Source organism: Lepeophtheirus salmonis, chromosome 1 (assembly GCF_016086655.4).
Source record: "Lepeophtheirus salmonis chromosome 1, UVic_Lsal_1.4, whole genome shotgun sequence".
NCBI classification, from domain to species: Eukaryota; Metazoa; Arthropoda; class Copepoda; order Siphonostomatoida; family Caligidae; genus Lepeophtheirus; species Lepeophtheirus salmonis.
Genome location: NC_052131.2, coordinates 8,682,784 through 8,693,538, shown reverse-complemented (window position 1 = coordinate 8,693,538; position 10,755 = coordinate 8,682,784). Strand labels below are relative to the sequence as shown.

At 32.5% G+C, this 10,755-nt stretch overlaps 2 protein-coding genes across 2 annotated transcripts; both read right to left on the bottom strand.

Moving 5' to 3' along the window:
• Positions 1-804: 804 nt before the first annotated feature.
• On the bottom strand, positions 805-3,430 carry LOC139905477 (myosin-4-like). The gene is made up of 3 exons (XM_071888735.1): positions 1,566-3,430; positions 1,089-1,496; positions 805-1,029 (listed from the first exon to the last, which is right to left on the bottom strand). Exons 1-3 carry the CDS (start codon positions 2,709-2,711, stop codon positions 850-852), a joined length of 1,734 nt encoding a protein of 577 aa, XP_071744836.1. The 5' UTR covers positions 2,712-3,430; the 3' UTR covers positions 805-849.
• On the bottom strand, positions 2,043-9,404 carry LOC121116315 (myosin heavy chain, muscle-like). The gene is made up of 4 exons (XM_071888692.1): positions 9,157-9,404; positions 6,697-6,922; positions 4,550-6,619; positions 2,043-4,495 (listed from the first exon to the last, which is right to left on the bottom strand). Exons 2-4 carry the CDS (start codon positions 6,910-6,912, stop codon positions 3,608-3,610), a joined length of 3,174 nt encoding a protein of 1,057 aa, XP_071744793.1. The 5' UTR covers positions 6,913-6,922; positions 9,157-9,404; the 3' UTR covers positions 2,043-3,607.
• Positions 9,405-10,755: the final 1,351 nt, after the last annotated feature.

The following is a 10,755-nucleotide window of genomic DNA, read 5'->3' as shown; positions in this document are numbered from 1 at the left end:
TGTTTTTAGTCGAAAATTCCGATTCATTCCTCAAAATTATGATGAAAATTTTTCACGTTTGAAAATCTTGGAATTTTTCATCCCTTTGTATAGCACATACTAGTTGTTTCTTATGATAGGTAAAACAGCACTTGGATTTGTGGTACGTCAACAAAAAAAAGTCTTGAACAAGAATCAAGAAAATCCCAATTTATTTTATACTTCATGTATTGATACAACCTAATATTTCATAGAAATATTTGACTCAATTTTAGGGTTTGGAACTAAATTTATGGGATGAGTTAAGACACCCCAGAATGTTGGCAATATTATATTGAATAAATATATACATATACTCATAGCCTTTCAAATAAAATCTATGAATTTCTCATTCTTTTATTGTGACCATCAGTTTTGTCTACTTTAAATGCAAATGCAATTGGCCGGGTCACCAAAGGGTTATTCTGAATAATTTGTTGATATAAATTAAGGATAATTTGTCAGTTCCGGCTATGACTTTTTGTCTAATAAAAAATAGGGTGCCCTTAGAGGAAATTTTCTTAAAATAAAAAGAATTAAAAAAAATATATATTTAAGTACCTTTTTCTTAAAGGTAGTTCATAAAAACAACGTGTAATTTTTTTTTTCTGAAAATAATAAATTGAAATTAAGTTTAAACCCAATTTGATCGGAACAGTAATTTATAATTAGACTTTATGTTTCAGATCCTTTGATTGATTTTTAAGTCCCAATACTCTCTTGATTATTTTTACTATAAATTGTTAACATTTAGAAATTAAATGGATTCTTAATAATGATATCAACTTTCAATGCTTAAATACTTTATTGAGAATGATAAACGAGGTTTTATTAAAAATCTTTGGCAACTGAGCATGAACGAGCACGAGCTCTGATTTTAGCTGATGCCTGTTCATTAATATCTGCTCTTTCTTGGCATTCTTGTAAATCAATTTGAGCTTTTCTAAACTTGGCAAGATTCATTGCAGCAATTTCTTCAGCTTCCTCAATTTGTTTCTTGTAGGTTCGAACCTGGAAATCCAATACAAAAATCAATAAAATCCACAAAATATAAATTGTAAAATAGGGACCTGTTGTTGTAACCTTTCAACTAATTCATTCATTCTCTCCGAATTTTTGAGATCTTCTTCTCGTCTAAAGGAATAGTCCTTAATTCCTCTCTCAGCTCTTTTCAGGTTTTTAGTAGAATCCCCAAGTCGTCTGTTTTCAGAGTCCATATCTGTTTCTAGCTCTCTCATACGATGTTCCAGCTTAGAAGCCATTTTACGGCCCATTTTAATGGCATTTTGTTCTATATCATCCAATTGAACTTGAAGATCCTTTACTCTAAATTCTCCATCTTTCCTTTCCTTTTCTAATTGTGAGGCAAGTTCTTGTTCACATCGAAGTTCTTCAGCTAACTTTGCAGCATCCAGCATTGCCCTTGTGGCTTTTTCATCTGCGGCTTTGACTTCAAGGGAAGTGTCATCAGATTCAGACTATGTACATGCATAAATATAAAAAGTATAAATGTTTAAAGATGTATGTATATATTGTGTTTTACTTACTCTCAAATCTGAAATGTCTTGATCCAATTTCCTTTTGAGCGAGGAAAGGCTTTGATTTTGCACTGTGAGATCAGCCAGAGTTTCATTGGTGTCAGACAATTCTTGCTCAGCCATTTTCCGTCCTCTATCTGATTGTTCTAAAATAGTCTTTGCTTCTTCTAAAGCATTTTGTGTAGAGTGGGATCTTCTTTCCGCGGTGAGTAAAGCATCTCGTGATTCGTCCTTTGCTTGCTGTTCATTGTCAAACTGAATGGTTTTTTCCTTAATTTTATCCTGCTGGATTTTGATACTTCTTTGTAGTTCTTGATGAGCCATACTTGCATGCTCAAGAGCAGAATCAAGCTCATTAATATCCAACTCTAATTTTTTCCTCATTCTCATTGCTTCAGCCTTCAGTTTGGCTTCATTCTCGATACTATATTGCATTTGTTCAAGTTGCTTTGTGTGACTCTTCTTTGTACATTCAAATTCTTCCTCTTTTTCTTGAATCCTTTTTTCAATATCCGTTCTGACTTGACTTACTTCAAGATTCAAACGTAAAAGCTTGTTTTCTTCTTGCTCCAAAGCTCCCTCAGCATCCCCCAAGGCTGCTTCCAATTGAACTTTCTCACTCTCAAGTCTTTTTCTTTGTTTTTCAATTTCATGAATGGATCTTCCTCCCTCAGAAATTTGCTCCATTAAATCTTTAATCTCATTTCCCAGGCCCTTATTTTCCCTTTTAACGCCATCGAATTGCGTTATAGCCTCTTCGTATCCATTTTTAACTCTAAATAGTTCAGCTGAAGCATTTCGGCAGTCTTTTTGGGAGTTGTTGAGTTCCATGGATGTACTATCAGCTTTAGACTTCCATTCGGCAATGATTTTATCAAACATTTTGATTTTCTTTTCCCATTGATTATAAAGAACACTAGCTTGATCAACTCTGACACTAATTTCATCAATATCCATGGTGAGAGAATCCTTTGCCTTTTCCAGAACCATAAGTTTTTGATTCCTATTATCCATGGTTGATTCACATTCTGAAAGTCTAGCTTGCAGTTTTTGCTTTGTTGCCTCGAGCTCTTCAATTTTGGAAATTGCTTCATGCTCATATTTTGACCTCCATAGATTTAATTCACCCATTGCCTTATTAAGTTGTCTACTCATTTCATCCTTTTGTTGAATTTCATCATCGCAATGGCACTTTACACCATCATACTCATGCTCTAATGTTCTGAACTTGCCCAACAGAGATTGCCTTTCCTTAGCTTCATCCTCGGCCACTTTCTTAGCATCGTCCAATTGGGTGCTCAAGTGTATTCGCACTTTTTTGAAGAATTTGTTGATTTCCGATGATTTCTTCTAATTTCGTGAAGAGATTTGTATTTTCAGAGGCTTGGCGCCTGTTTTGATTCTCATAATCACAAAGAGTAGCTAGATTATCATCAATTTTCTTTTGTAGATTTGCCAAGTTAAGTTCATATGCTTTTAGATTCTTTTCTGAGACAGTTCTATCGTGATAGACGTGCTCTAGACCTGCCCTTGTATCATCAAGCTGCATCCTTACGGTTGACTTATCTTTTTCTAATTTGGACCTAATTTTATTTAAATGGTCAATCTGTTCATTCATATCCGCCATTGAGTCTTGATGTTTCTTTTTAAGACTCAAAAGTGTTGACTCTTGTTGGATATTGATCTCTTCAACATCCTTTCTCATCTTTGAAATCTCATATTCTCGCTTTTTGTTCAATTCTATCTGAGCTGCAGTTGCAATTCCAGACTCTTCAAGCCTCTCAGCCAATTCATCAAACTCTCGGGCAAGATCTGCCTTTTGTCTTTCAGCTTTAGATCGTCCTTGACGTTCAGCCTCTAACTCTTCTTCCATTTCCTCTACCCTTGATGTTAATTCCTTTATAGATTTTTGAATTCGACTCACACCGGATTGTTCATCGTCCAAATAGGTTGTTACTTGATTAATCTCAGTATCCTTTCTAAGAATGCAATGCTCCAACTCCTTCTTGGCTCTTTCCAAATCAAGGACGTACTCTTGGGAAATCTTCAAATCACCTTCCATTTTTCGTCTCTCTTTTTTCAATGATGCTCTTATTTCTTTTTTCCTTTTCAAGGGCTCCTTCCATTTGATCCAGGGTTTTCTCCAATTTTGCCTTGATGTCATTGAGGTGATTTACCTTATCTGTATTGCCTACGAGCTCTTCGACAGCTCTAGACATTGTATCATTCAAGTGTTTTTTATCTTTGTTTAATTTGGAAATGATCTCGTCAGAGTGAAGTACTTCGTCATTTAAGCCTCTCATAATCTGCTCTAGCTTTTGTTTCTCTAGCTCAGATTTTTCTAAACAGCTCTTTGCATCTTGGTACACGTGCTTAATGTTTTGAACTTCCCTCTCAGCATCTTTTCTTTCCTCTTGAGCATACTCCTTGGATCTCTGTTCTCTTTCGAGTTTTTCGCAAGCTTCATTTAATTGGTGCTCAAAGTCTGCTTTTTGTGCTGAAAACTTGGCCATTTTTTCTTGATACAACCCTAAATCGCCTTGCTCATTCTTAATCGTTTCCCTCAAGCCCACAAGCTCAGTATTGAGAACATTATTTTCATTTTGAAGGGTTTCTTTAGTTGATAGTTGTTCTTGATAGGCTCCATAAGCTGCCTTTGCCTTTTCTTCAAGAATTCGTAGTTCTTCTTCTACATTGACAACTCCAATGAGAGGACGGGTCTTTTGAATAATGATGAACCAGGGCCAATCTCGATGGTCCTTGTATTTTCTAAAGTTTCTTTGAATAACCTTAATAAATTCTTTTTGCTGATAACGAATTTTATATTCCTTTCTCTTCAAATGTCCATAGACTGTTCCCTGCAGTTTACGAATCAACAAAGTTACAATATCATCTCTCTTTTCTTCCAATACGGCCAAGGCTCCTGCCCTAAAGAAAACCTAAAAAATATATTAATAACTATTTTATATAAAGATGGAATAATTTATAATTACTTTGGTATGTCCAAGCTTATATTTTTCAGGGTCAAAACCTTTAGTATTAGCGAGAATGATTTCTGCAGATTTTTTCATTTCAGTGTTTTTATCAATTTTGGATGCTCCAAGAATAGCATATCGCTGCTTAAAATCGTGATAAAGAATCCTGTTCGGAAAGCCTCTCATACAAATGCGAATACCTTCAAGTACACCATTACAAGTCAATTGATGCATAATTAATGGTGGTTCAACTTCCAATGGTTTTTTGTGAGTGTTGGGTACGATGCAACGAATGAAGTGAGGCTCAGTTTTATGAAGTGTAGACATCAAGGAATTGAGTTGTACTAAATAGACAGAAGATACTGTCTTGCCACCACTGCCCTTCTTCTTCTTCTTTCCGCCCTCATCTGGAGGAGGTGCAGTCTGTCCTGGGTGTTCTCTCCACAAGAACACAAGCAAAGCATTTGATCCTTTTTTCAGTAAATCAACAACAGTGTCATTGACAGGATCCTTATTCTTTTCCAACCATCCAGTTACATTATATGATACAATACCAGCGTAGTGAATAATTGCAAAATGAGCATTCTTGTCTGTCTTTGACTGAGGCTTTGCAAAGGGAGCAGATTTGCCAAGATGCTGAGCCTTTAACTTCTCTTCAAATGATCTATCAGTGGCTTTTGGGAAAAGAGATTCCTCTTCTAAAATGGCCCAAATACCCATTGGCTTTTCAAACATGATAATGGCGGCAGCCAAGTCCATTCCAAAGTCTACCATGACCCAGTCAATCCCTTCTGCTAAATATTCTTCTTGTTCAACAACAAACATGTGATGATTGAAGAATTGTTGGAGTTTCTCATTGACGAAATTGATGGAAATTTGTTCAAAACCATTGTATTCAAAAATTTCAAAGCCAGCAATATCCAATACAGCAACAAAGTTTGATTTTTTCATAGTGGTATCAATTAGAGTGTCATTACATTTGATGATGAGCCACTTGAATAATCGATCAAAGATGGCTCTTGCAATACCCCCTACAGCATTTGTTGCCTGTTCAATATTTTGACCCTTTGTAACCCATTCGGTACCAACCTTGATTCTTGGTTTGACAAAGCATTTCATCATATTCTCACACTCTACACCAAAAAGAGTTGCAATTTTACTAGGAATTTCAAAACCATCTGGTTCGCATTGCTCATCTCTTCCCTTTTGCTTGAATTTCATCTCGCCCATGGACATAACAGCTGCTGTTAACTTATAACAATTCCATTTCTCTTCTTGTGTGAAGCCAATGATATCAAAAGCAGAATCCGTGTATTCCAACTCTTCGTTATCATCAATCGACTCTACTTTGACTTTACCTTGAGATACATAGCTGTAGTCATAGATATCTTCACCCAAGCAACATTTTTCCTTCATATCAGGAACAAATGGTTGAAGAAGTTGATAAAATATGTGATAGGATCGCTCAACGGCCTGTTGTTGTGTAATACGAGACTTCTCAAGAAGATAAGACTCAATATCACAACCCGCCAATTTACCAGAAGTGGTGAAATGAATTCTAATAAATTTACCAAATCGAGAAGAGTTGTCATTTCTTGATGTTTTGGCGTTACCATAAGATTCCAAAATGGGATTTGTAGCAACAATTTGGTCTTCAAGAGATACTTTCTTGGCGGCCTTTTTTCCAGAAGAAGCAACCATAGCAAGATAGGAAATTACTTTCTTGGTGTTTTCAGTTTTTCCAGCTCCAGACTCCCCAGTGATGAGCATAGATTGATCTTTGCTATTTTGAAGCATGTTACGATAAGCAGTTTCGGTAATAGCCCATAAATGAGGTGGCACCTCATTCCTTCTCTTACCCAAATAAAGCTTCACAACGGTTGGAGTATAAATGGGGTATCTTTTGTAAGGGTTGACAACAACGCAAAACAATCCAGAATAAGTATAGATTAGCTTTGCTTGATATCTGGTTTTCAAGTTATTAAAAACAGAAGCATCATTCAAATAAGTCAAATTAGCCATGTCCTCACATTTTTCGAACTTTGGAGGATTTACTTGTCCCACTTGATCGGGTTTAAACGTTTTTTTCTAAAAAAAAAATATATAAATATATTCCATGATTAAAGATTAGTGGATGTTTTGAAATAAACCGATTAGTGCGTTACCTCATGTCCCACCATGACAATGGATTTTCCTCCAGTTTCTGAATCCAATAAACCTTCAACAAAACCTTGTCCATTGTCAGTTGGTACCCATACGGATTTCTTAGGATCATAAGGCTTTGCCATATCCTGTCTTTTCATCTCATTGGATACCACCAAATATGGAAGTGGATCTGGATCGGGTTCATTGCTACTTCCAAGTTTTATATGGCCAGGCATGATTAATTTTCTGAAAATGAATACAATTGGATTATTACAACTTCTTAATATTAGCTTGGTATGTAAGCTTATTGAAATATAACTTTTAAGCACTGCGACCACTTTATTGTCCATTTACTGGTTCCCTTAAAATCATTTGATAGAAAACAAAGAACAAAAATGAATTTAATAGAAAAAGTGATGTGAAATGTGACTCTTCACAAACTAAGTAGATTCATTATTCAGAGTTGTACAAGCTTTTAGAAGGGGCAGCACTTTTTGACCTTTGAAGTTTTTGGAACACAAGAAAATAATTTATTTGTTTCTTTTTAAGTTAAAAAAACTTATTTTCCCTTTATTGTATTTCCTCTATGCACACCGAATAGTTTCTCACGTCATAATAGTGTTTGTTTGGGGGAGCACCGATTCCTAATTGCTTATTTCATCAAAAACAAAACATTTGGATTTACCACCCCTGTCCTAACAATTTTATTTTGATGAAATCTTGGATAAACTTTCCCTGAGGACGAAATCCCTCGAATAAATTCAATGATGAAAAATATAAACAAACTCCGGTTAAATTATGTAGGAGGTATTTCTTAAAGCTCTAGGTTAGAAAAATATATGTTTAGGTATTAGGCATCAATGAATACTATTACTTATTACCTATGAATATATGGTATTGATATGTTTTTACAAATAAAGCTTTAAAAATATAATGGATACAGGTTACAACGTTAAATTTGGTTTGCTGTTTGGAATTACTTGCTAATTAAGAATGTCTAAACATGTATTATGTATTGTAAAGGATATGTAAATCATTCAAACTCTAAAATTTTAAGAGTTGATAAAAAAATCAAGCAAAATCTTGAAGATTTGACTTGATTAATAACTTTTGATGAATGAATTCAGACTTTAAAAATACCCCAGTCATACATTTATTGTATTTTGCAACCTTTTCTAAATAAATAAATAGAAAAAATGCACAAAATCAGTAGTTTTTAGCCAATTCTCCCTCCCCCGAGTATGGAATACTTATTTTATAATAATTTTTGAGAATTTTTTACAGCATCTTAACAAAAAGTAATTACAATATAACCAATCAACGTTCAAAACACTGATTAGATTGGGAGGGGGGGGGGGCAGAAAACATCGACGGCTCATTGCAAAATACTTGACAAAACGCTGTAAGATAATTTATGAAATTACTAGCTACATTTTGGTTTTTTCATTTATAACTTTGGGAAAAAAAAGAAAGAGACGTTTAATAATCTAAGTTTTGTTCTTATTTGTAATGTATGTTTTAAAGTAAAGTTATTGATAGGGCTTAAGATATTATTGCTTTTAAGCCAATAGAAAAAAGTGCTACATAGGTACTAGCGTGAAAACGGCAATAAATAATTTGATAACTTTAGTTTGTATTTTTTAATAATGAAAGGATCATTTAAGGCAATAAAATATCAACAAAAGATACTTTATTACGTAATCCACTAACAATTCAAATTCAATAGGGATCTTAATTAAATTTCATTGAGGTCACAGATAAATAAAAATTTCATCGATATATTGTTTCATATTTTACTCATTCTCGCTAAATATTTGAAAGTAGTTAATATAGAATACATAATTAAATATTTTCAATATTTAATTATCCATGGTATCAATATTCCAAACAGTCCGTGTTCTGTGGATATACTGGATTTTCGAAAGTGTCTGTGCAAAATCTATATAAATGGTGGATTTTTATTGAAAAGGGCATGAAATAAAGTAATACTTAGCAATACTTAGTTCATTAGCAATATTCGGGCTGATCAGATGAGTTTATCTATCTATGGTTTAATATTTTGCTAAATATTTGAAAAGAATTAAAGTATATTACATAATTAATGAAGTCACATATAGTTTATTAATGGTTAGTAATACTCAAACAGACCTAATTCTGTAGATATACCAGACTGTTTTAGAGTGCTATATAAATTGTGGGTTTTATCAAAAATGGCGTGGAATGAAGAAATTTATTTTAGAAAAGCACAAAATGATCAAATTTGGACAAAATGGGGATATTTATGCACATGACTGATTATTATTAATATTAATTATGTATTTTTGTGGGAGTCAATTATTGCTCAATGCTTACTAGGTTACTATTAAATAAGAATATATAAAAAACACCCGTCAAAGGTATAACAAAGTCATATTTATATAAAAAAGGTCGTGGTATCATAAAATTAAAGAATAGTTAATATTTTCAAAAGAATACGTTACCTCTATTTCGGCTTGATCGAAAAAAGAGTCTATTGATGACTGAGAATTTGTGATAAAACTCGTCAACAAGAAAGCATTTTGTTTTATTGTTTTTTTTCAAATTTTTAAGTTCATGAGGAGTACCCTTGTTCAAAGTGTATAAATCTTTTAAATGTCAAATTTCGAGCATCCCATGTATGTGTGTAAGAGTTTAAAAAAAACATCATCCATAAAAGACGTGTTTTTGGACGCTTGTCCAAAACCTCTCTATTATATTCTTTCCTATATATATAAATGTATTTATTTTGTTTAACTTTTGTGCTTTCTAAATGTTGAATATTTTTTTTAGATTTCGCCCATTTCAAAATGTCAAAGATAAATTTCCATAGACATGGGATAGGCATGGTATTTAAAAAATTTCAATCGTTGACAAAAATGATTGTATAGAGCACTCTACAGTAAATAATTATTGGAATAACTATTAAACAAGTGAGTCACTTTTATTAATTAATTATAATAGATGCATTGATTCCATTTTGACTTTATCGTAATGGGTGTTGACTAAATTGACCTTACTAATATGTATATATGAAAAGTCAGCAAATCCATTTAATTTACCTCAATTTTGTAGAAGTAAAGAAACTAATTTGAAAGTTTTTAAAGAAAAATAACAAATATTTTAAATAATTGTGAACGTAATTATTTAGAATTATATTTTGACAAATTTTAATAGTAGTTTTTTAAGTATTGGACTCGATTATTACTTGAACACGAAAAATGGAGTGGTTTTTTTTTTCAAAAATTAATAAAATTGGATTTTTTATGAAAAATGCAACTATAATTGAGCTTGAATTATAATTAAAACTCGGAACATCGTTGTAATGAATAGTTAAGTTTGTAATTTCATTCAAAGGAACAGAGATTGTAAAAAGGAAAAAAAGAGTTGATGTACGTGATTAAAAAGGAGAGACCAAAATCGATAATTTTGAATAACATCCAACACTAATTTTTATTTGTCTTGCTAACCCCTAAAACAGTTTTATGACTGAATAAATTTACCATTAAAAAAAAAGTCACCTCGGATCTATTTTTGGATCTGTATTAAAATTTGTATATGTTGGACGATTATGGAACATCAAATTTGTACAAAAATTAACATTTCTTTGCATCATCTTAAAAAACCTTCAGTTTCCACTCAAAGTTTTTGTTGTTAGATATAAACTAAGTTTAAGGGATCTAAAGTGAGTTTTAGGGTTGATTTTGATTTACAAAAATATAATTACTTTTAGTCAAAAAATGCTCATTTTATAACACTTTATTTAGTGTTAAGGTTAAATTGTAATATAGTACATCCCAAATATATTTTTGGTTTTTCTATTGCATCAAAATAAAATAAAACTATTTTTCCATCATTCTATTATATCGCTTTTTTTTGTGTATTGTGACTGTAATTCATATCATCAAAAGAGAAAGTCAAGATTTATCTTCTTTTTTTTTTTTAATTGGAAGACTTTTTGAAAAAGTAGTAAGTTCATTTTCTAGACTAGATGTTTTGTCTTATATTTTGACCTTGTTGTCGATCCATGACAAAAGTTCCAAATTGTAAAGCGCCCTATAGAA